The 26456-nt window shown below is 43.8% G+C and overlaps 2 protein-coding genes and 2 pseudogenes across 3 annotated transcripts; 3 read left to right on the top strand and 1 right to left on the bottom strand.

Annotated features, from left to right (window-relative positions):
* Positions 1–204: 204 nt before the first annotated feature.
* Positions 205–14125, top strand: LOC140223321 (uncharacterized; annotated as a pseudogene).
* A 927-nt stretch (positions 14126–15052) lies between these two features.
* On the top strand, positions 15053–17026 carry LOC140223320 (uncharacterized). Its single transcript, XM_072294974.1, has one exon. The coding sequence runs from the start codon at positions 15053–15055 to the stop codon at positions 17024–17026; it is 1974 nt and encodes a 657-aa protein (XP_072151075.1).
* A 3024-nt stretch (positions 17027–20050) lies between these two features.
* LOC117862940 (uncharacterized) lies at positions 20051–23207 on the top strand. 2 transcript variants are annotated; one of them, XM_034746493.2, is made up of 2 exons: positions 20051–20713; positions 22886–23207. In XM_034746493.2, the coding sequence occupies exon 1, from the start codon at positions 20310–20312 to the stop codon at positions 20691–20693; it is 384 nt and encodes a 127-aa protein (XP_034602384.1). In that variant the 5' UTR covers positions 20051–20309; the 3' UTR covers positions 20694–20713; positions 22886–23207. The 2 variants fall into 2 exon arrangements, with proteins under 2 accessions (XP_034602384.1, XP_034602383.1); XM_034746492.2 differs by lacking the exon at positions 22886–23207 and adding an exon at positions 21091–21347.
* Positions 23208–25162: 1955 nt separating this feature from the next.
* Positions 25163–25744, bottom strand: LOC117863684 (putative F-box protein At1g32420; annotated as a pseudogene).
* Positions 25745–26456: the final 712 nt, after the last annotated feature.

The following is a 26456-nucleotide window of genomic DNA, read 5'->3' as shown; positions in this document are numbered from 1 at the left end:
TCTGCGGCACAGCAACCTCTTCATGGGCATACCAAGGTTTCTCAATTGGATGCCATTGCACATCTAATGGTCGTGAAGTCCCAGTTTAGCTTGAGTCGAAACGCCTTCGATATTATGTTGACAGTTTTTGGGAGCCTGCTCCCGGAGGATCACATCTTGCCAAAGTCTATGTATGAGGCACAAAAACTTCTTCATGCACTTAAGATGCCGTACGAGTAGATACATGCTTGTCCGAAGGGATGCATCTTATTTAGGAAAGAATATGCGGAAGCAAAGTACTGTGTAAAGTGAGAATCGTCTACGTTCCTGGAGGTAGACTCTGGTGACGGTCAGAAGAAGCAGCTTGCAATCCCTGTGAAGATCCTTCGGTACCTTCCCTTCGTACCGAGGATCCAACGGCTTTACATGTGTGAAGAATCCGCAAAACAAATGACATGGCACAAAACCAGTCATCGATACAATGCTGACAAGCTGGTACACCCATCCGATGGCGAAGCCTGGACAAATTTGATGCGATTTATCATGAGAAAGCTCGAGAGGCTCGTAATGTACGTGTTGCGCTCGCAACAGATGGGTTCAATCCTTATGGAACGGCTGCTGCCCCGTACACCTGTTGGCCTATGTTTGTTATCCCCATCAATCTCCCCCTTGGTGTTCTCTTTCAGCGACAGAACATATTTTTATCGTTGATAATTCCAGAACATTCAGGGAATAATATGAGTGTGTACATGGAGCCTCTGATTGATGATTTGGTCCGTGCATGGGAGGAAGGGGTATGGACATACGACCGTGCTACAAGGACAAACTTCAAGATGCATGTTTGGTACCACTACTCCCTGCATGACTTGCCAGCATATGGTATTTTCGATGGCTGGTGTGTTCACGGGAAGTTCCAATGCCCAATATGCAAGGCTTCTTTGAAATTCATTTGCTTGACGAAGGGTGGCAAATATTCTTCATTCGACAAACATCGACAATTCCTTCCTCCTGACCATCCTTTCAGATGAGATATCAGAAATTTTATGAAAGATGTCGTAGTTAACGACCCTCCACCGCAGATGCTGACCTTAGCCGCGGTTCATGCTCAGTTAGACGCTCTTGAGGTCAACAATCATGATGGTGGTTTTGTGGAATATGGTGAGCAACATGCTTGGACTCAGAGATCGTGCTTGTGGAACCTCCCCTATTTTGATGATCTTCTTCTCCCACATAACATTGATGTTATGCACACTGAAAAGAATATCGCCGAGGTAATTTTTGGTACAATCATGGACATTCCTGACAAGACAAAGGATAATGTTAAGGCTAGAGTGGATCAAGCAAGGTTATGCAACAGACCAAAGCTAGACATGGCGCCTCCCAGAGCCGGCAAGTCGTGGAGAAAGCCTAAGGCTGATTTCGTCCTGACGAGGGCCCAAAGGAGGGAGGTATAAGAATGGTTCCAAACGTTAATGTTCCCTGATGGGTATGCAGCGAATCTGAAGAGGGGAGTGAACTTAGCTACTATGCGAATCAACGGGCTCAAAAGTCATGATTATCACATATGGCTTGAGCGCCTACTTCCGGTGATGGTTCGAGGCTATGTCCCTAAGCATGTCTGGCAGGTGCTAGCGGAGTTGAGTAATTTCTTCCGCCAGCTTTGTGCTAAGGAGTTATCTCGGACCGTGGTTGCTGAAATGGAAAGAATGGCGCTTGTGTTGCTATGTAAGTTGGAGAAGATCTTTCCTCCTGGCTTTTTCAATCCGATGCAGCATATGATTTTACACCTCCTGTATGAAGCACGAATGGGTGGGCCTGTGCAGGGCCGTTGGTGCTATTCAATTGAGAGATGTCAAAAGGTTCTTCGTACTAAATGTAAAAATAAATGCAAAATTGAAGCATCCATTGTAGAGTCATACATTCTGGAGGAGGTGTCAAACGTCACAACAAAATACTATGCTGACAACCTTCCTAGCGTGCATAATCCACCGCCTCGTTACAATGACAGCGAAGTTGAATCGAGCCTTAGCCTTTTTCGAGGACAACTTGGAAGTGCAAGTGGTGCGACACAGAAAAAATTGAAACATAAAGAGTGGCGCACTATCATGCTGTATGTATTGACCAACCTATCCGAGGGGGTGCTATACATACTGTAAGTTCTGAACAAACCAGTTTTTTCTCAATTTGTCAGTATTCTGCGTTCAACTCTCATGTTTCTCGTTGGTACAGAGAATTCCATCGTAACTTCTGGCGTAATTCAAGGGAACCTACCCCGCACGAAGCCGAGACTCTTCTCAAAGAGGGTGCGGGAAATGGAATGCCCGATTTCATTTCTTGGTTCAAACATAAGGTACAGTCCATTTTAGCTCCTACTTAGGTTGATTAGAAGTTGACCGTACATGCGAATAATATAACGAACCACCCTACTTCAACTTGCAAGCCCAAACCGATGCGTCTATGAATGCCGAGTTGAGACAGGTTGCCGATGGCTGTGCCTACAGGGTCAAATCTTTTACCGGTTATGATGTAAATGGATATCGCTTTCACACAACAAGCCATGAGCATAGTCGGCTCAATCGAAGAACGACAAGTACCGGAGTTTTTACGCTAGGCTTTGATGGTGTAGAGTACTACGGAAGAATTGAAGAGATATACGAACTAACTTTTCATGGTTGCAAAGTTCTTAATCCAGTCATATTCAAATGCCATTGGTTTGATCCATCAGTCATGAGATGGGCACCTAATCTTGGGTTAGTCAAAATTCGGCAATCATCCGTCTTAGAAGGAGACGATGTATACATTGTGGCTCAACAGGCCACGCAAGTTTATTATTTGTCATACCCATGCCAAACCGACGACCGTCTTAAAGGTTGGGATGTTGTGTACAAGGTATCGCCACGCGATAAATTACCTGTACCAAACAATGAAGATTACAACATTGACCCCAACACATATGATGGAGATTTTTTTCAAGAAGATGGGCTCGAAGGGATTTTTGAGATTGATTTAACTGACGCTTCCGGAATGGAAGTGGACAATGAAATGGTTGCTGACGATGACGCTGGAGAGGAGGTTCATAATATGAAGGAGTTAGAATTACTTCAGCGATTACAGTTAGGACAGGACATTGATGATGACACTCCTCCTTCGGAGCACGGGAATGATTTTATTGACACGCGTGACAGTGATGATGAGACTTATGATCCAGCTAATCCCGATCAGGATGATTATTTCTAAGACATGTATGCGCCGTACTAATTTATTTATTATTTGTCATACCATGTTATTTATTAAGTATGTTTACTTTATTTTGCACATCTTCCTAATTATGTTTTGTTTATCTGTGCTGATTGGTTTACTCTTGGCAAATGCAGGTGACTCAACAATGGTGGGCGGTACGACGAAGATTGCAGCGCTTTACGAAAAATTAAAAGCTGCAGCTTCAGGGTCAGGTACAAGGTCAGACGCATCGAGAGGTCGAGGGAGGCGTCGAGGGAGGGGTGGAGGCAGGGGTGATGCACAGGTCAAGGAAACGGAGGGGGCACAGGTCCTTGCTAGAGGAAGGGGTCGGGGCAGGGGTCGAGGAAAGGGTAAAGGGGTGAGGCCCCCCTTGTTTGTGCCTTCGTCGTCGGAGGAGGAGGAGTTACCTTCCGCGCACGCCTCTAGTGATGAGGCGGAGGTACAGCAGGAGCAGGAGCAGGACCAGGAGCAGGAGCAGGAGAGGGAGGAAGGGGAGGAGGCAGGGGATTCGTAGTCCAAGATCTGGTTGCGAGGTCTGTCGTCCCTCCCGAGGCGACCAATCCCTCTTCATTTACGCCCACTGATTTAACCCACTGGGGCAGAGTAAGTTCCTTTACATATTCTCAGTACTTTTGATATGTTGAAATTTACAATAGAAACTAATAATCTATATCAATCACTTGTGCAGGAGTTGGACTAAGCTCAGTGGGGGTGCCCACAACCGCAAGGTCAACGGCATCATTGGTCTTTTGTGTAGGCTACACTTCCCTGATCTAGTGGTCTTCGCCGGACAGGAGGAGCCGGCCTACACGTGGGACCACTACGTCCCCGCCGCCGACGTCGGTGATCGTGACCACAGGCAATTTGTAAACAAGGCGGAACGGGTGAAGGCCGAGCTGTGGGTAAGTATTCGAAGCACTAGATTGCTTAATACACCAGTTTCGCTAGACATTCTTGAAAAAATAATTGTTTGCAATGTGTCTATACGCAGGACTTTTATAGATGCCAGGAGGGATTCGAGGATAGGGCGGCCTCCGTCATTGAACAAGCCGCCAAGAAGCTCGTTAAGGACATGCACTACAAGGCGCGGGTTCAAGCCATCATTGACTTCTATGCTGAATACAGAAGGATGAGGGTCAAAAAAGAAGAGGCCAGGACAATGAACCTGACCAAGGAAGAATTCATGACGGTACGTACAGAAAGTAAATATTTACTATTTCTAAGATTAATTATGCTTAATTTCTTTTGTTATATGTCACACACTTGATGATGTAGGTGCCTCCGTGGTGGTGCCGATCCTTTACCCGGTGCTGGGAACAAATGGTGGACCTGTGGTTGCAGCCCGGGTGGTTGGAGAACTACGTTGCTTGCTGGGAGTGGCGTCTGCAGATGCCATATGCACCACACCATCAAGGCAGCCTGAGCCTTGATGAATACAAGGAAAAATGGGTACGTGAATTCATTTCTTTATTCTCACATGTAATACACATAATACTGCATATTTTGTAATCCTTTTGTATTTTTGCCGTAGACGTCATCACATGATGGCCAGGAGTGCTCCCGGTTCAAGGCATGGGTTATGTCCAAAAAGGGCAAGGCCACGACAGACATCGACTTCAACCCGGAGGACCCGCCCGAGGCATACAGCCATCCCAGCATCCACAGCCGCGTCACCAAGTACACAGCAATGGCGAGGGAGGTTCATGGGCCAGAGTTCGATCCGAGCTCTCAGGATATTGATGCTGAAATTGTGATGAGGGTGGGAGGAGGGAAGAAGCATGGCAGGTATTGGATTGGAGATAGCGTGATCGACACTACCAGTACTCCCACTCTCTCCCAGATCCGAGCAAGGAGCACGGACTCGAGTCCCGCGATACGGGCACGGCCTACCGCTGCACAGTTACAGATGCAGGCTCTGCAGGTTATTCATGTTTCTTTAATTTTCATTTATTTTGTTCATATCTTTTGCTTGGCAATAAGACATTGGGATGAAATATTGTAGGCCCAGGTGGAGGTAGAACAGAAGCACCGGGAGGAACTAGAGGCGAGGATCAAGGCGTATCGGCAGCTAGAAAGGCAGAGGACGGAGCAGATGTTCCAATACATGCAGAGTGTCTTTCACAGTTTAGGTCAGACTCCACCGCCTATGCCACCGAACCTATTCCCGCCACCTCCTCCACCTCCTGCAGCTACTCCTGTGAGTCACTCTCAACCTTACAATCAATCTAGAGTTAAACTAGAAACTACAAGCACTACAGACGTACACTAGAAAAGTGACTAATGCAATCTTTTTAACTTTATGCAGAATCAATCGGCGGCGTCCAATGCAGAATCTTCCTGGGGGCAGTGGCCACCTACACATCCTTCTCAGCCTCCTCAGCCTCCTCAGTGACTTGTTATTTCTGTGTTTATGATGCAAAACTTATGAATTACTTGTTTAGACGAGAACTTCTGAATATTATTTGTGTGCTTGTGATTCATGTGGTGCAATTTATATGCTTGTGGTGCAATTAATATGTCTGTGCTTCTGTGGTTGTTTTTTGAGAGGGTCCTTTATACGTAACATTTTTGTTTTGTAGCAGGAGCTCGGGCACTTTGCCGAGTGTTAACACTCGGCAAAGAGGCCATATCCTGCTTCTGGTAGATGTCTTTGCCGAGTGTATCCTCTAAACACTCAGCAAAGGCGCCCTAAAATCTGACCGGATTGTCTTGTTTGCCGAGTGCCATGGGGCAGCACTCGGCAAACCCTATATTTTCGCCGAGTGTCGGGTACCACATGCACTCGGCAAAGCCTAAAATAAAACTGGCGGGAGCATTTTTTTGCCAAGTGTTTCGAGGAATAGGCACTCGGCAAACCTGATATTTTCGCGGCGTGTTGTTTGAAAAATACACTCGGCAAAATCTATAGTTTCGCCGAGTGTCATTTAAAAAATACACTCAGCAAACTCTATGTTTTCGCTGAGTGTCGACCGTCAGGCACTCGGCAAAGACTCCGCTGCCGTGACAGACTGTTAACGCCTTTTTGCTGAGTGTTTAATTTTGCCGAGTGTATTTTGGCACTTGGCAAAGGGTTTGCCGAGTGCCCGACGATCGACACTCGGCAAAGACACTGTTTGCCGAGGAAAAGTTTGCCAAGTATACTTCGCCGAGTGTTACACTCGGCAAACCCTTTGCCGAGTGTCATGGGGCCTTCGTCGAGTGCCTGGGGCACTCGGCAAAATAACTGTTTCCGGTAGTCTACTCTAAAAAAATCAAATCTCTACTCCTAAAAAAACCAAACAGAAGAAAAAACTTCATACGTCGTCTGTCCTCCGCTCGGTTCACCCGTCCGCTGGCTCCCGCGTCCTCCGCGCAACCCGGTCTGCCCTCCGATGGAACGCGCTTCGACGCCCACCGCGCGCGACGTACGCTGCTCCTCCTCCAGCCCCGCGCTTCACGCTCCGCCATCCGATGTTCCCCTCGCTCGCCTACTCCTCCTCCCTCGCCCTGCATCGCCGCCGCCACCCGCAATCCGCATCACCTCGGCTTGCTCGACTTGCAACGCCACCGCCGCCTGCAATCCGCCTGATCTCTGCTCGCTTGGCCCGCAACGCCGCCGCTGCCTGCAATCCGCCTGACCTCTGCTCGCTCGGCCTGCTTCGCTGCAGCCGCTGCCACCGCCCGCCATTTTCCTCTCCTCGACTAGGTCTCCCTGCGCAGCCGGCCTCGCCCACCCTCCTCCTCCTCTCCTCCGTCGCCCTGCGCAGCCGGCGCCGCCCGCCCGCACTCCTCTTCGGCACGGTCTCCCTGCACAGCCAGCGCCGCCAGCCCGCCCTCCTCCTCTCCTCGCCATAGTTGCCCGTCACTATTCCCAGACATCACGCCTTCGTCGGGGACACGGCGCCAACAAGCCAGGTTCTATGTATTTGCAAGAAATGCTTCAATTGAATTTCAGAAACTGAATGCTTTAGAGAAATCATCCAGATTGCATGATTATCTCCTTGTTTGTTGTACACATAGACTTGAGTCAAAGTTGTAAATGTTTTTTCTCCTGCATTATGCAGGAAAATCACATGCATTGCAAAAAGAGAACCCATCCTTTACTATGCTTCATTCTTGGTTAAAACAGGCTTGTACTGAGATGGTAATGCCAATTTCTTTGCAGTGAAGACAGGAGCATGTATCCACCACATTAATTTGACTACAGAGTTTGGTGTCAGGCCAAGGCCTCGGTGTATTACTACAGAGTTTGGTGGGCAACTGGGCATGTAAGTTTAGTAAATGCAGCATTATCACAGAACAAACGGGTTCTTTTGATTACTTTTCCAGCTAGATATTTTAATTAATTTCAATTGTAGCGTAAATGTATTTTGACCTTCCCTGTCTTTGCTTAAAGTGCGTGCTTCCGAAGTTTTCCTGGCTGCCATTTTGTACCATGCATTGTTGTTCTGATACTTCAGCTACTTTTGTTTGTAGATTCTTGATGGTGCTTAGTACGCTAATTTCTGTGCTTCTGTGCTCTCTAAAAAAAGTGGAAAGCTGTATTGAAGCATGTCGAGAGCCTGATGTATCTCACACACACTACTCCACTGCTACAATATTGCTTTGTTTCTGCAATTCATTTTTTCAGCGAGCATTGTGGCACAAATCTTCAATGGAGTTTAGTGGAATTAGATTCAGTGCTAGCAGTATGTTTTGTGGCAGGTGTAGCTGAAGTATCATGTGATTTTGTTTATCTTTTCTCAGTCAAATCATTCTCTGCATTTCAGGTCATGGGAAGGATACATGCCATTCTTTCAGATTGAACTATTGTCACGGATGTAGAGGTATGACATTACATTATGTCTCTCTGTTTTCTGGGATTTTCTTTTCCAAAAGCAGAGGCTACCAGCTTGCTGCCGGATAACTAGGATTGTAAAACAGAGATGTTCTGTAGCTAATGAAAAGCATCAGTTAAACATGGAATTAATGAATGAGTAGATGTTTCACTACCAGTCTACCGCAGACCTTTAATACATCTCTTTCTCCTGCGTTCACTTAAATTCTCTGTGTTGGTGCGTAAGTGCAAGATTTTGTCCTTGTGTTAATGAGTCCATACAATGTTAAAAAATCAAGATTGTTAAGTTTTAGTGTTAAGCAAACTCATGCACTAAAATTTTCTTGATGAAGTCCAATGCACTCTTGCATGCAGAGATTATAGTCATTATCATTAGACTGTTACAGTCAATGTGCTAACTGTAGCGAATCATGTGCTAAATAATTTGCAGTCTAAGTTAATCTGACCTTATCTTCAAGAATTAGTTTATCAATTTGTAGTTTATCAGAGGTTTTGGGAGTACAACTAGGAATATTTCGCCCATTAATTGCTGTTGAGAGTCTCTGCCAGTACTTTCTATTGTTCGATGCCTATAAGACTATAATCATTCCTCCATATGGGACCTATAATATCTTGTCCAATGCTCCAACCAGCCATTACTAAGCCCAAGTGATGACTTGATTTATTTTTGTCTTATAGACATTTTTTGCGGTACTTTGAACTAGATGATTCAAGTTTGTGTTGTATGCTAGCAATGTCCATCGATATCTGGAATCATGACGGTTTGTTGCTCCACATAAGGATCTGTTGTACAATACTATTTGAATGAAAAATGAAATGTGCTGTATGCCTGATTCATTTTGAACCGCACCAGCCTACAAAGGGGTCAGCCAGTCCGATTTAACTGATCTCAAATAATACATGGACCAGTTTCCAACAAAAACTACATTTATCCAATCATTGTTACGAACTATTATCTGATGGGCCAAAAATACAGAATATACAAGGTTGGCGAATTTCATCCATTAGAAAGTGACAGCCCACTATCTATGCTTGAATTTCTCCTAGAGCCTGTGGACTGTCACATATAATCTTCTACTACCCTTCAGGTGATACAGTTCAATCATTTGCACTCAGGGCAAACTGATCTGGGCCACACCACATTGATATAATCATATTCAGTGCTCATTTCAGCGATTCTTGTTGATCTCTTTGTTTGGTATGGTCAGATGTTGCTTATTTTCTTGTGTTCTAATATTATTTTATTTTTTGCTTCTTGCAGATTAGGAAAAGTGACCACACATCTTTTCCTCTACAGAAGAAACAGGCATCAAGAGAGTTTCTTAGAACTGTAGCCCATCTCCGTCCTCATATACAAACACTTTTGGTGCCATATGTTTTACTCACTGCTGTCTCCTTTTTCTTCCCTTCTCTGGCATTCTGGACTTCAAAAGTCACCAATTCGAGTTTCTTTTTAGTTTCTTTCAGTATATAAAGGTGCATAGGTTTGTTGACCATGAGACTGGAAATGATTCTTTCCTTCCATTACTCAACCAGAAATTGAAATGCATCTTATCAAGTGTCATCCTTTATCTATTTGTATGATTTGTTCCCTTGGGTAACTTACAAGTTAGTACACAATCTGTAAATATGGTTGCCTCTGTAAATTTCTAGATTTGGCAATGATATGGTCAAAGGTACTCACAAGACTGGCCACCACATGCATAGTAGTGTGGTTCTATAGTATGTATGAATTTCCAAGACAAGCTATCTGGGGTTTAGTTGCAAACTTTCATTTATGAGGTATCAAATCATAATTGTGTTGCCTAGGTGGTCACATAATTTCTTACAGATTATTGGTTGTGGACTGTCTTACAGATTACAAGAGCTGCTGAGGATAATATTATTGTGCCCTTTTGCAAAACAAGCTTTCTACAAGCAGAAAACTGAAAAGGTATTTCTTTCTTTAAAAGTTGGAGTATCCATCGCGTTTAACTGTAGCTGTTAACTATACAATTTTGGTGATCCTCCCTGCAATAGCCAAGCAAATTGATTTATAATCAGCAAAAGAGTTATCATAGCTGAATGTCAATAGAATACATGATTGGACATTCCTCGAAAAAAAAGAATACAGGATTGGAACATAACACAATAGAAGGACTATATACTGTAAGTGCCATCAACCTCAGTGCCAAGGGGAAAAGATGGATCATGTAACTTGCAATAAAGCAGCAATCTGGCAAGATAACTTTATTTTAGGTCTATCCGATGCCTGCTTTGAGAACATATGTTTGCAGAAAAGTGGCCAAGAAACAGAAATTGTTGTTGAGGGAACTATAAAAGATCAATATATGAATGCATTGCTCAGGCAAGAAAATAAACCTTATGAGATAACCTGCACACTAACAAGTATATGCTATGTGGGTGGTAACTTGATCCAATCATATTTTAAATAAAGAAATCCTATCAGTAATGTAAGACCTGCCAAGCTAGAGCAGGAATAGTTCCTTGTATAATTTACCAGGCCTGTACCCCTATAACATATATTAGTTCCCAGGAAGTTAGCAAAAACTACATGAGATGCACAAGCAAATTGGTTAACTAGCAATAATTTTTCATTGCCTTTCTTGAATGTTATTGTAAACATCAATTTTATGAAATCCGGTTTTGCCTTTCATTTGTCTTGTGCAGGGACTATCGCTTTGATGGAAGGGTCAAGGCGGTCTAGGGAATCTTTTAAAGAACTCACAAACATAACAATCTAAGGTGAGGATACAATTGGACATTTGGGTCATGATGTACTATGGTCACTCATTATGCCATTTCAATATGATCAAGGTGTGCAAACCCCACATCATGTAGATCCTAAGGAACGTGATAGAGAGGGTAAGAAGAGAAAAAGGGAACAAGGTGCCATTCAGCACATTCCAAACCATCACCAAGGTACTATTGTGTTCTTCGTTTCACTCCACTTCTACATCATTATTTTTTCATGACAAAATATTGACACTTAGGAGTTTACGTAGATGACAGTGTACACATGGAGGCAGATAAAAACGATGGCTGGCTCTGTAGGGGAGATTTGGGAGAAAATAAAGACAGACTTCATGTGGGGATAGGTGAATCAGGTGTGCCTACACACTTCTGTTGTTTTGGAAAAACATCAATGTTTTAGAAGGTGCTTTATTTTTATGATCTTTTGAAGATGTAGATGCTGGTTTAATCAATGATGAGGCTACTCTTGGTGAGATGGAAGATTTATGCGATCAGAGTTGTATCAGCCCTCTATGTGAAGGAGATAATCGTGTGCTTAATAATCATATGATATGCCTGATTTCAGGAATTTAAATCTCTAAAATATTTTTAGATATAAACGTCGCATTACACAATGATGATGCTACTCTTGGTGATATGGGGGACGTTTGCGTTGAAAGTTATAGCAATACTGTGGGTGAAGCAGGTAATCCCGTGGCGGCTAATTAGTTAGTACTTCTTAATTATGACTGCTTCCTTTAATAGGTATTTTTATAAAAACATCACATTAATAAATAAGAGGCAGTGTGATTCATATGCCAAATCAAATAGAGATCTTGTTATTCTCAATTGTTGCCATCTTAATGCACCAAACACATTAACCAAACATCAATGCAACTCGTTATTTAGGTGTTGGATTAGATCCATGTTCTATGGATGATCATGATCTCTCACCTAACGAGCGTAGGCATAGAAGGGATAGGGCACGGAGGGTGGCAATGTCTCCTAGACAGAGGGCTATAATAAATAAGAGGCGACATGATTCATATGCTGCAAAGAGATTATTTATGACGCCAGAAGAGAAGAAGGAGAAAACAAGACAGTCCAAGAGTGACTATAGAAAGAGGGTCAAAGAACAACAGGCAAGCAATTTGCATCCCGACTCTATTGCTATGCCAAGTCCTCACTTTACCCCAGAGTTGGTATTCTCTCTTCCTGATAAACTGTCGTCAAGAATATCGGACGAGTTGGAAATCCCCCTTGTAAACGGCAGGCCTGTTTACATCCAGTCAGATGTGGAGCAATCCCCTAGAGTCGTTACCCCCCCACTAGTCCCTGCAAACCACACCATCCATAGCAAACATGTGACTCCTGGAATTAGGAATTCACGCCTAAACCGGCGTAATCAAATGTTTGAAGCAACCATTGGCAGGAATACCAAAATGGCCTACTGGTGACAAAATCAATTATACGAGCCAGCCGACTCAAACGTCTTGTGTCATGGACAATGGTAATTAGCTCACATCATTGGCCCACCTTAGTATTCATATTTTCTATTTTTATGATATTTAAAGTAACCTACATTTATCCTAATGATATTCTACTACTAAAGGTGGCACCCAAACAGGCACTTGGGACTCCCATTCCTTCACTACATCTAATGTATTTGGAGCAGGTAAAAAGAAATTCACTTGATTTTTTGTCAATATCGGCTCTATGTCTCACCCGCAATTCATCTTTCGCAGAAAATACTAGGCCTGCACCTAATGACGCTACAGGTACTCAGACACAGCCATCTATTATTGACGAGCCGTATTCAATGCCTCCACATGGTGGACAGGCAGAGACACATGCCTCTATGGAAGAGGATGGTAAATGTTGCATGTGTTTCCTTCGTGCTATTATTCTACCTATGTAAATACGTTTGTCTCATCACTCATTTGCCAATGTTGCATCAGATTGCGACGAGAACATCATATTTGAGGAAGACGAAGAAGAGGATGAGGGGCACCTTTTTGGAGGTCAAGGTACACCTCGGCACATCTATGTGACGCTTGAGTTATCTTATTTCCAAAATCTAATACTTCATACTCGTGCTAATGATTAGAACCTGATGATTGGGAAGCTGATGAGGATGTCGATCTCGAGACGGCTAATGAAGATCCCAACGAACCCGATGTACCAGATCCATACGATGCGGTTTATATATGCCAATGTCCCTGATGTCTTTAGACGCACATGCTTAAGCCAGAGGATAATTGCGAGCACTGCAATACAAAGAAGTTTGAGTCAGAGCCACCTGGATTCTGTTGTCATAGTGGAAAGATTCATCATCTTTCCACCCCTAAGACACCACCACAACTCGTGAGACTATGGTCGAGCTTGGACGCTGATGCTAGGCATTTCCATGCAAACATCAGATATTTCAATGGCCACTTCTCTTTCACTTCTTTGTACTGTAAACTTGATCGTGTGACTACCAACATGAAAACTGTGGAATTTACACATTCGGTGCCCATGGCCAAATCTACCATAACATACGATCATTTGGTAAAGAGGATGGTCATGAACCTAGACACCTCGAGCTTTATTTTTACGATGACGATCCGTCTCTTGAGCATAGGCTCCGCAAGTGCCGTGAGAAGTCTGTCCAAGAAGACAGGGAGGTCATCCATAGGCTAAAGGACATCTTACATGGCATTAATCCATGCTCACAGAATCTCAGGAGTATGGGCCAGGTTGACAACCTTGAGGATTACCATGTCGAGTTGAACCTTGACCAACGGCTGGACCAGAGAACATATAACGTGCCATTATGTCAGAGGTTGCTGCCGTTTGGATTGAGGGGAGCGAGCATCGGGGCCAGTTCGATAATAGTGTTGTCCTCCAAGGGAAGGATAGGTTGATCCATGGCATCCGGTCCTATCATGGGTGCTACGACGCTCTCTCATACCCGCTATTCTTTCCAAGAGGTGAGCTCGGGTGGCACAACTGCATTCCAAAAGTTGGTGTGACTAAGGTTGAAGTCAATAAAGCTCGAGCGATCCGCAAGGCGCGTGTTGATGGTGGTGGCGACGATGATGCTGGTAAATTTTGATCTCATTATAGTGTCTTACAAATAGTATACAAATGTTCTGGATGCCGTCAATCACGATACTAACATGAACAATATTTATGTGTGTAGGGTCTGCTGGAAATAAATGTGTCTCTTTGCGTGATTACTATTGCTACAAATTCTAGATGCGGCCTGGGATTTTTAATCCGATACTGTACGGCAAGCGTCTATTCCAGCAGTTTGCCGTCGACACCTACGTCAAGATCAAAAGCTCGCATCTAGACTACATTCGCAACAACTAGGACCTTCTTAGGGCTGACCTGTACCAAGGTTTGGTTGACAGCTGGCGTACAGGGGTGGAAGACGCTGATGAGGTTGGCAAGCGTACTATGCTATCATCGACTTTCATCGGAGGGCCCCGTAATATGAGGCATTGGTACATGGACGCGATGGCTCTGGTTTGAAAGTTTGGTAAACTGGATATCTTCCTCACAATGATGTGCAATCCTAATTGGGATGAGATGAAGAATGAGCTTTATCCCGACCAGAGTTCACATGACCGTCCCGATCTTGTAACTCGAGTGTTCAGGGCGAAGTTGGAGGAGCTCAAGAGGATGTTGATAAAAAAAAGACATAATTGGAAAGGTCCGTGCATTCATATATGTCGTGGAGTTCTAGAATAGGGGCTTGCCGGATGCACACTTTTTGCTAATAATGCAAAGGAAGTACAAGATCACGTGCCCCGAGTAGTATGACCTGCTTATCTCTGCTGAGCTACCAAACAAGAAGAAGTACCCTGACCTTTACAGGATGGTGATGAAGCATATGATGCATGGCCCCTGCGGGATGCTAAATCCATTATGTCAATGCGTACTTCATGCAAGAACCATTACCCACAGCCATTTTGCGATTCAACGTCGCAAGGTAAGGATTCATACCCCATCTAGCAGCGACACGATAATGGTCGTAAGGAAATAATTTGAGGTCACATCCTAGACAATCAGTGGGTCGTCCCATACAACCCATGCCTGCTGCGTACTTTCAATTGCCACATCAATATTGAGGCATGTAGTAGCATTAAATCTGTGAAATACCTATTCAAGTACATATACAAGGGCCATGATAGAGCGTCTGTGGCTGTTAGGGAGGCTGGAAAAAAAGACGATAAGGGGAATGTTGATGAGATCACGCAATACAGAGAGGCCCGATGGGTGACACCTCTAGAAGCCATGTGGAGGATATACGACTTTGACTTGAGCAAGAACTATCCACCTGTGCAGCAGCCACAACTTCATCTTTCCGACATGCATATGGTTACATATCATAAATGGGACAAGATCGAATGGGTTGTCAAGCGTCCAGGTGCCAACGAGTCAATGCTAACAGCGTACTTTGACTACAACAGGCTTCATGAGGAAGCTCGAGAAATCTTGTATCATGACTTTCCGGAGCATTATACTTGGGAGTCTAATGGTAAATTTTGGAAAACAAGGAAAAATGTTGTATACCAGGTTGGGAGACTCATATCGGCTCATCCGGCTGAGGGGGAACGCTACTTTCTTTGGGTTCTCCTGAACCATGTTGCTGGGGCTACTTCATACAGGGACCTGAGGACTATTGACGGTGTGCTCCTACCCTCGTTCTGTGAAGCTGCGGAGAGGCAAGGCCTAATCGAAGAAGATAATACACTCGATGAGTGTCTTACTGAAAACAGTTTGTTCCATATGCCATCCTCATTGCATAGGTTATTCATGACTATATTGGTATTCTGCGAACCGAATGATGTGTTTGGGTTGTGGACAAAACACCTTGACGCAATGTCAGAAGACTACATATGCAAGAATCCAAACCCGAGTCTGGTGGAACAGATGGTTTTGATTGACATTAGGAACATGTTGCAATCTATGGGGAAGGACATAAGGTCGTTTCCTCTCCCAGGAATTGACGACTCATATGACGACACTAGCGGTATCCCTCGTGAGATATTTGAGGAGGCAAGCATTGACCAGAATCCGAAAGATGTGGGACTATCCAATTCCCTAAACGATGAGCAGAGGGTTGCCTATGAAGAGATAATGTCCAAAGTGGACACCGAACAAGGCGGTTTGTTCTTTGTGGATGGACCTGGTGGCACAGGAAAGACATTTTTGTACAGGGTACTTCTCGAAACCCTTCGCAGTCAGAACAAGCTTGCCGTTGCTACAGCTACACCTGGTGTCGCAGCGTCTATAATGCCTGGTGGGAGGACGACCCACTCACATTTCAAGATACCCCTTACTCTTGAGGATGACAGTTGTTGTAGTTTTACCAAACAGAGTGGTACTGCAAAGCTGCTACAACAAGTGTCTCTCATCATTTGGGACGAAGCATCTATGGCAAAGAGGCAAGCTATGGAAACCCTAGACAATAGCCTACCTGATATAATGGGCCGGCAGGATCTGCCGTTCGGTGGAAAGACTGTTTTCTTTGGAGGGAATTTCAGACAGGTTCTCCCTGTTGTACAGAAAGGATCCAAGGCTCATACAGTCGATGCTCCTCTACGATGGTCGTATCTTTGGGAATCCATGCGCCACCTTAAGCTCGTGCGCAACATGAGGACGCAGAGTGACCCGTGGTTTGCGGAATATCTACTACGCATTGGTGGTGGCACGGAGGAGGGTAACGGAGATGGGTATGTATGTCTTCCTGACGATATATGTGTCTCGTACTCTGGAGATTCTAAAAAAGATCTTGACAGGTTGATTGAATGCATCTTTCCAAACCTCAATGCAAACATGACAAACAAGAACTACATCGCCTCCAGAGAAATTCTATCCACACGTAATGCTTGGGTGGACAATATTAATATGAAGATGATCGGCATGTTCCAGGGAGGGGAGATGGTGTACCATAGTTTCGACTCTGCGATTGATGATCTACATAACTACTATCCGTCGGAGTTCCTTAACACATTGACTCCCAACGGGCTTCCTCCACATTTGCTAAAGCTCAAGATCGGCTGCCCGATCATATTGCTTAGGAATATCGACCTTGCGAATGGACTGTGCAATGGTATAAGGCTGGTGGTTCGAGACTTCCAAAGAAATTCGATCGATGCTGAAATTGTGCTGGGACTGCATGCCGAAAAGAGGGTTTTCCTTCCTCGAATACCGTTGTGTCCCTCTGATGATGAGATGTTCCCATTACAATTTAAGAGGAAGTAGTTCCCTATTAGGCTCAGCTTCGCCATGACGGTCAACAAGTCACAGGGCCAGACTATACCAAATGTGGGTGTGTACCTCCCCGCCCCTGTGTTCTCTCATGATCAGTTGTATGTTGTTATGTCTAGAGCCACAGCCAGAACGAATATCAAGATCCTTGCCGTCCCGCCTAACGCAGAGGCAGAGGAGGACAGACTAAAAAGAAGGAAAAGAAAAATGCTAATAAGAAAGTGAACAGCTAGGGTAATCAAAATAACAAGGAACAAAAAGGTAGATCAGAGAATAAGAAAAGGATACCAACAGTAGATGGCACGTATACGAAGAATATTGTATATAAGGAGGTTCTAACCCCATAGGCGAGGTAATATAAAGATTATTCATGCTTGTCTTACACTTTTCATTTAATTTTTTAAAATACTTAACTCATCAATTCCATGTTTCTTGTTCTTGCTAGGTAATTTGAAATACTTTGTCGTACGCTGCATGGATAATTTGCATCCACATGAGCTACTAATTATCAAGTCAAGCGTTTAGGTAAAAGTGATTGCTTAATTTTGTCACAAGATGTCACTGCAAAAACTGGATTACATCACATGATTATATATGACAAGATATGCTAATTAGTTCAATATTTTTGTTTCTTCAAACTCTTCTCTGTTTCCTGTGCTGCCTGTCTGAACTTATTTGCAAATTTTCTTAAAGTTCTTACCCTTGGCGTACTTGTGAAAACAACTTATTGCTGATAAATTATTCTGATTTTGTTTGGATTGCAGCATGCAAAAGTCAAAGAATTTATTGATCGAGTAATCAACATTGCACTACATGACATTGCCATACCACTATCAGGTTCCGTTGGGAATTAATAAGGTGACTTTCTTTAAAGAGGCAGCCTATTTTATATTTTGCTTGCTTACTTTCGTGCAGTTGCTTACTTTTGGTACTTGGTAACAGGATAATTTTCCACCGCTCGAAGCCTTTATTTATGCATTTTGACACATTTCGAGATATACATTTCTTCTAGGAAGGATCTTCTTTTATTTGACGATATGGCTGAGGCTGATCCTTTGCCAAAGAATACGATCTTGAAAATTCAGTTGTACAGATTGTTTTAGAGAATTGTCAGAATAAAAGTTCTTTTGCTGGTCTTGAGGTGAGCTAAAAGTTTGTGCTACTACCTCCTCGTGACTTCAGAAGATGCGAATTATAACCATCCATATTTTTTTAGTCGCCTCACGTTAATTTGTTACTTTTTTCAGCATTTTAAGCTTCTCCTGGCATCGTCAGACGCTGAGATAGTTGTAGCAGCTTTGGAAACTCTTGCTGCATTGGTAAAAAATAAATCCTTCAAAGTTGCATATGAATGGAAAGCTAATTAGCTGTGGAGCTATAAACACCATCTTCTATCATTGGTCCAAGGATGGGGCAGCAAGGAGGCTTGTACTCTTGTGTTGTGGCAAATGAAGGAAATCAGAAAAAGGGCTTATCCTTATTCCCAGCAGATTTGGAGAACAAATATGATGGCACACAGCACCATCTTGGTTCGACTCTTCATCTCGTGACTGGAATCTGATGAATGGAATGGCATACTCTTTCTCATTTGCACAGGACGACTGCGCAGTATAAAATATCCATATCCCATTTTGAGTACATACGGTGACATATTCAATGTTAAAGGTTATTCAAGTCGTTGTTAGACCTTGCTAGAAATGAAGACGATGTAAAGGTGGTTAACTGACATATATTGTTTGGGAATTGGTCACATGATTATTCTTTTGCAACTCGAGATAAAGAGCATCAAGCGTACTTATACTTATGTTATTACTCATTGCAAAGTCATTTTTTATTTCACATTGGGAGCATTTCGAAGTAAATATTTCACACGATAATATTTAATGCTTATAGATGAAATTTGTTTTGCCTGTAGCAACGCACGGGCTATCCTAGTTTGGTATAAAAGCCAAGTTGTAATTCAAAATGGTGGCACGATGAGTCTGAGCAATTTCCATGTTATTTGGGCCCCATTAGGACAAGATGCCAGTGAAATGATATTGAAGAAAAAAGAGCCGAGCAATTTCCATGTTATTTGGGCATGAAAAAACACCCTAATTCCTTCAGGAATTAAAAACGATGCTGCTAGCGTCCGAACATCCGATGGAAAATTTTTCATCAAACGCTCTGATGAAATATTAAAAATTATCTAGTGTAGCATCAGCGATCACTATTTGCAACATGAAAAATAATGTGTAAAAATGACTAAATCGTTCGACTTTGGGATAAAAAATTCTCGCCGCAATATCAACATTACGTTTCACGCAACATTCACGTTGCAACATCGTTTACCTATTGCAACGTATGTCGGAGTATCCGATTTTTTTTTTAAATTTCAGACGTTAGCATTACCGATTAAAAAACTAAGTTTTAAAATGTAAAATTGCTTTCTCGAAACGATAACTTCGCCATATATAAGGCCATGTTTAGTTCATTCCAAAATTCCAACTTTGGCACTATGCAAAAAGAAGATTCCTCATCACATCAAACTTGCGGTACATGCATGGAGTACTGAATGTAGACGAAATCAAAAATTAATTGTACAGTTTTGTTGTACTTTGCGAGACGAATCTTTTAAGCCTAATTAGTCAATATTGGGATAATAATTCATAAATACAGTTGCTATGGTAATTTTAGCACCCTAAAGTTGGGCAAGGCCATGTTTAGTTCATTCCAAAATTCCAACTTTGGCACTATGCAAAAAGAAGATTCCTCATCACATCAAACTTGCGGTACATGCATGGAGTACTGAATGTAGACGAAATCAAAAACTAATTGTACAGTTTTGTTGTACTTTGCGAGACGAATCTTTTAAGCCTAATTAGTCAATATTTGGATAATAATTCACAAATATAGTTGCTATGGTAATTTTAGCACCCTAAAGTTGGGCAACAAGGCCTAATTCTAGGCTGGGCCCTGGGATTCAAAGATTATCCGATGTTCCCATTTGTTACACTGAAACTGAAGAAGCATACCACAGGTAAACGAAGCTATCAGCACTCATCTTTTCTCCTCTTACGTTTTTGTCTCCTCGGTTGTTGAATTTGAACATATTTGAAGATTGAAGAAGATTTCGGATCTTCAGAAACATTTCTAGAAATGTTTTAGGAAAACTAAGTGTTATGGAATTTCCTCGGTCAGTTCTGTTGACGCATCGAAGGACGACAGAGCTCCTCCCTCTCCCAGACGGCCAGACGCCCAGGCCCAGATCCAGCCAAGTCGAGCAGGGGCGCCGGCCATGGCCGCGGGCAGGGGCGACGCGGCGAGCATGGTGGCGGTGGGCCTGGTGTGGGGCGCCACGAACGCGCTCATGCGCCGGGGCGCGCTCGTCTGGGACCGCCGCTCCCGCGCCTCCCCCTCCGGTAGCGTCATCCGGCGGTGGGCGGCCCTCCTCCTGACGTGGCAGTACTCGACGCCGTTCGCCGCCAACCTGTGCGCGTCCGCGGCCTTCTTCGCGCTCCTCGGCGCCGCGCCCATCTCCGTCGCCGTGCCCGTCACCAACGCCGTCACCTTCGCCGCCACGGCCGTCGCCGCCGCGATTCTTGGCGAGCGCGTGCGCCCCGCGCCGGCCGCGCTCGGGACCGCGCTCATCGTCCTTGGCGTCTGGGTCTGCATCTCCTAGTCCTTGAGGATCTGCTCCAGGTGAAGCATCCCAGTCTCTAGTTCTGTGAATTGACAGTTAGAAGAACTGTTTTGGTTTGGTTTGTTTTCTTTCAGTAGGAACAGGCAATCCTGGGATTATGTTTCCCCTCTGTATGTAGCCACTTGAATGAATTGTGCCCAATACGTTGCTCTTTAGGTGATCTGAGTCCTAACATTATGTCTCCATTCATTACTGAAGGGTTGATATGCAACAACACAAATTTCTCTACTCTTAGTTTCTGATTCTTCAGACTTTAGATGATTTATTGGGAACGGGATGGTTCTTTGACCTGCAATTCTTATGCTTGTGGCTGGTGCTTGCCCTATAATAAGTCAACACTGTGGTCTCATCCTTTTAAAGTCCTACATTTTTCTAGGTTTTGAGGTGAAAAATCCCAACCAATACAGTTCTGTGAGGTGACACTAGAAGGGCTTGTTTCCTCAACAACATCAGGCAAAATTCTTAGATTTTTCTTTCTAACCCTGTATTTTGACATTCGAATGATTCTGCCAAATTTGTTCATTGGAGCCACATCACATCATTAGTAGATGATATGAATCCAATACTCATGAAATTTCATTACTGAATCCAATTGTATTTATATGATATGAATCTATTTTTTTCGATCACGCAGAGATCTGCATACCTCTGTATTAGAGAGAAGAAAAGAATACAATCGGTCCTATTACAAAGGCAACCACATCACCTCATAGTTGAGGGCTGGTTGCCAAAAGCACAATATCACAACCACTTGTTACAAGAAGACACGTCCTGAACAACCATTCTAGCACAACAGGTTACCTAAGACTGAGACCCCTGAGATCCTTAGCACCAGCTATGCACCAAAGATGAGCTTCCTCTTTGAAATATTTTTTAGCACTACAGTCAGGCTGTCCAAAGCATCTGAATGTTGACATGCAACGCCATAGCTTTATTTACTCATAGCCTCATAGGTCCTCGTTATTCTTCAGATGATCTACTGGGATCATGGTGCAGTTAGTTGCCCTGTAATTTTTATGCTTGCACCGGTGCTGCCCTGTATGAACAAAAAACTCGGTTAGAATGTGATGCTCCTCAGACTAGATACAGGAAACCACATAAATTCGACTAGATTTTTGTGCTTACCAGGTTTGTTCTTACAAATTCAAAGTGTTGATACGTAGGACCATACTGAAGAGCTTATGGAGGCCATACACAGCCATCGTACCCATCTGATTTCTGTAACCAATCAACCAGAAAAGAGGCAAAAATGAATATCTGACACTAACAGATCACTGTTACATAATCATGGCACTCCCTATTGAGCAGTGACAAGAACCCTGAGGGTGTGCCATGATTTATTATACCTTGATAATTGACTTGTACATGTGCTGTCATGTGTTTCAAGTTCAACTTCGAGTAGGTGTGGGTACTAAGATGAAATACGCGCTCAGATTTCTGAACTGAATTAAATGTGGTTCCAGTAGATATAAAAAGTGGTATCATATAGAAACAAGATTTCCTACTGTTTGAAGGGGCATGATTTGGTTGTGGTTTTGATTTATGCTCGCTTTGTTGATTTATGCCATGAGTTAATTCAGATAAGTGTAGTGCTTCAATTTCTAAGCTTCTTAAACCAAATTGTTAGAACAACTTGGATGCTTGTTTTACATTTCTAAATTGGTTTTGCTTAGAAACTATAAGAGTACTAATTTCATTTGCATGCTGATCCTTTTGTTGTGGTCACCTCGTTCATTTGAGGACCCATTTTCGAGTTTGAATGCTTATCTTTTTGTTGTGGCCAACTTGTTGGTCTGAAGATCTATGTTCAAGGTATGTGAAAAGCCAAAAATCCATGTTCTGCAGAGCTGTGAGCTTCCTATTGAACCATTTGATCTTTGGGAAGTAAATTTGGTGTTGAGGAAGTTATACTGTTTATGTCACTTACCACGGCCATTTGTAGGCGCCTCTGGTGAATGCAAAGAACAGGTTGGGACTAAAACTTAAATGGTCGTTGCAACCTTGTCATGGAATACAGAAATATAACAAACCAGACAGTAAATTCTTTTATATGCGCAACCAAATGTATTTCATTGTCCTGCATGGTTGTTACTGATGCCCATGTAAAAGAACTATTGTAAACTGATGCTGTAAAAAGGGGAAAAACTAAAAGAGTTTTTTATAAATAACAGAATACTTGGGAGTGGTGGTTAGATTGGAGCTTCTCGATGTCGCAGACCATGTTTTCAGTCCTGCCCTTGGGTGTGAAGAACATTCGGTACAAAGAAGTCACATGCAACATTTTTACTAGGAGCAGTGTTATCCTAAACGCTAGATGGAGATGGCCGGTCACCCTCCGTTTAGCGTTTAGACAGTGTAGACAAAAAATTCGACAGTTTAAAGAGTTTGCACTGTAGTTGTATATTATAGTTCCATATTATATAATTGCAAATTGAAGCATGCACATAACACATAATGACATAACATTATCGTATAGTACATGTCAGCTACATACTCACTGCTCAAGATTCGTATTTTCCCTCAACACGCGCTTGTGGCCCCATATTCTTCTGACTGTGCCCAATTATCCATCCAAAGAACGCTCCTTGTTGCCTACACAACAGTCTAAACATATGCATAGGTGTGTAAACATGTTTAACTTCCTTTTAATTTCACCCTTTACACTGTTTTTTTATGTCTATACTGTTTAGCGTTTAATGCGCGACTAGGCCCTAAACTACACGCATACACTCCGTTTATAGTTTACACGCGTGTAAACGACACCTGTTTAGGCGAAAAATGATGAGGGGAGATGAGAAATATGACACGTGTTCATTAGAACATATGCTTGCATTCATATATATTCTCCAAATCATGTTACCTCAAAAATAGAATTCTTGGACGTGAAGAGTAGGAACAAGACGAGGTAGAAAAGGAGGCATTGGAAGGTTGCGGCTTCGGGTGGCAAAACACAAGGTTTCAAGATCATGATCCCTGGTGTCGCAATCACCGTTGCATATTATGATATAAACCAAACAATCAGATAATACTTATTAAGCTGGAACTCTCGTAGCATTTAATATATCTTTTAAATAACAAAAATGAGGCCTTCATCAATACGTAGAACATTATTTGGTGTAAGGCATGGTATATAGGGACTCAGTACTTGAATAGAAATGACACAAGTACTCAAATTTGGAACAACTGATGCCATGAACAAATAAATAAAACATTGCCAGGGCTCAACCTATTGTTCAACTGCATGCTTTGTACTTAGCCGACTAGCTGCTAACCTTCAGAAGAATTCTGGTCAGTATTATCTCCATGAAGCAGCTCTCCAATCATACATGGAGTGTAGATGAAGGATTCATATATACCCCTATAACATTTTGGGCGACAATTTCCCACGTAATGAATATTTGAGCTATCCAAACGATATGCTAAAACCTCAAACTGTTTAACCAGAAAGACAACTTTGTAAGGATGAAATCCAAGAATGTAAAAGTTATCATAGTGGTACTCCTCATCTTCAATTGCATTCATGTCTTCAACTTCAACCGTAAAAAGATCATCATTATCGGAGTCCCACTCACAGCTCTCTTTTCGCGAAGTTATAATGTTGTCGAATATGTCAGGCTCATCAATATTATCTTCTTGTATGACCCAAGTTCCTGACGAGAGTTTACCATTAACATTGGAGAGTGACGCTAATCGTCGAAGGTTATCTTGATACTCTTGGAGACCCACTCCATCTGCCCACATGACTCGATCAGGATCCAAACCTGTAGCTGGAACTCATCAATTACTCCAAAGCACACACCATGCATTGATTTCCCTAGATATACCTTTCCATATATACTCAATGTTGGCTGGCGTTTTGATTACTTGATACTTACCATTTGACACTGGAAGCCTGTAAAAAAAGTGTTTGCCACACTACTGTATCAGGTCTCATTTTCTAATGTAATGATTTTACGCAGGAATGAAAAACTGCAAGTAGGTAATACAATAATGCAAACGAACACAAAAATATGCATTAGAGTATTCAGTAAGAAAACCATGTACATTGATTGCCAATTCTAGACTGTGTAACAGGTCATGTGTGCACGATGCATACCTCATAACAAATGAACCTCGGCAATGCACAAAAAGGGCATCCTGAGCATTGCGCCACCTCGGCCCTTGAAACGTTCGTGCCTGGGGATCCAGCTGCACGTCTTGGACCGTCCCTGCCACCTTGCCTTCTCGCACAAAGTCGATTCTCTCCCAGCCACCCGTTCTCGATGAGAACACCTCCAGCCTGAATGGCGACGGTGGCCATTCCATCAGGTGGTACCAGGGGCGGATCTAGGGTCCGGGCTGCCCGGGCTGCAGCCAGGGGCGAGCCCATATAGTCCCTTTAACATATGTGGTATTTAGCCTAACAAAAGGAGGTTTATCAGGCAAGATTAGACTGTTTTGGCTGTGATTCAGCAACTTAGCTCGGGGTGCAGCTCCGTTTTGGATCCACCCCTGATCTCCAACGACATCCAGTGGTTTGGAGGAGCCGGGATCTTTGGCTCTTCAGGGATCAAGAACACCTCGTAGTGCGGCGATGCGGCCGGATCGAATGCTAGGTATGCCAAGGAGGAGTAGACACTGGCCTCCTCAGGCCGGGGAAGCACTTGCCACCGCCGTGTCGCGGAGTGTTGCACACGCACAGCCCGCTCTCCCACTCGTGCTCGCAGAGGAGGAGGCCATTGCATTGGTGAAATACTGAACCGAAATTGCGGCCGTCGTTGGGCATGAAGCCCAGGGTTCCATCGATTTTGGGAAACGCCGCCGCCGGTGACGCGGAGCGGCGGCCGAAAAAGTGCGGGCGCCTGTGGTCGATGTAGTTGATGAAGATACCGTGGACGGAGTGCGGGAGGAGATGGGGGAGCAGCAGCGCGCGGACGTCGATGACATCGCGCCACGCCTTGCGGACGCACCGGGCCGTGCGCGAGGCTCCGAGGAGGCAACCGGCGGAGGACGTCGGCGAGGGCGTCGTCCGGCAGCACAGCGACTTCCATCCCGTTTACTACTAGATGCTGGATCTGGATGCGTTGCCTGCGACGGCGCTCGCGGCTGGCGCTAGGAGGTTAATTAGGGTTTTACCTCTTTGCTAGGATGCCGGACGTGGGCTGGTAATGATGGGCGTGGGGCACCAAATGGTTCGATCCGAACCTTTCCAGCTGATCCACGCAAATAATATAGAGCGATGGGTTGATTCCATTTCGTAACACTACTTTGGTCCATATGACCCGATGGTACGTGACCTGACGGACGTAGTGCGGCGCCTATTCTGCTTAGACATCAGCGTATATGTATACAACCATGTAAACTCTCTTGCTTCCTACAGTGCCATGATTCTTGCTCGTGTTGGTCCATAGGAATCAACAGAAAGCTGCTACCGCCTACTAATATGCTCTGAATGTTCCTTCAAAACTACACTGCACACATATATTCCTGCTAAGGTCCAGCCATCCATGAAGATTGAGCAGCATATAAGAGACCACTTACAAAATGTCTGCATGGCTTCAGAGACGAACTATGCAACAGTAGTTACAAAACTACACTACGGGAAACAGGGAAGATGCCGAGTGCCAGGTGCACTCGGCGAAGCTCCAAAAACACTCGGCAAAGCGTTTGCCGAGTGTAACACCCGGCAAACGACACACGGTAAAAATCCTATCGACAAACACTGATTCTCTGAGTGTTTTGTGTCGGGCACTCGGCAAAGAC

This window comes from Setaria viridis, chromosome 7 (genome assembly GCF_005286985.2).
Source record: "Setaria viridis chromosome 7, Setaria_viridis_v4.0, whole genome shotgun sequence".
Taxonomy (NCBI): domain Eukaryota; kingdom Viridiplantae; phylum Streptophyta; class Magnoliopsida; order Poales; family Poaceae; genus Setaria; species Setaria viridis.
The sequence above is the reverse complement of the archived record's forward strand: the minus strand, read 5'-3'. Positions and strand labels throughout refer to the sequence as shown.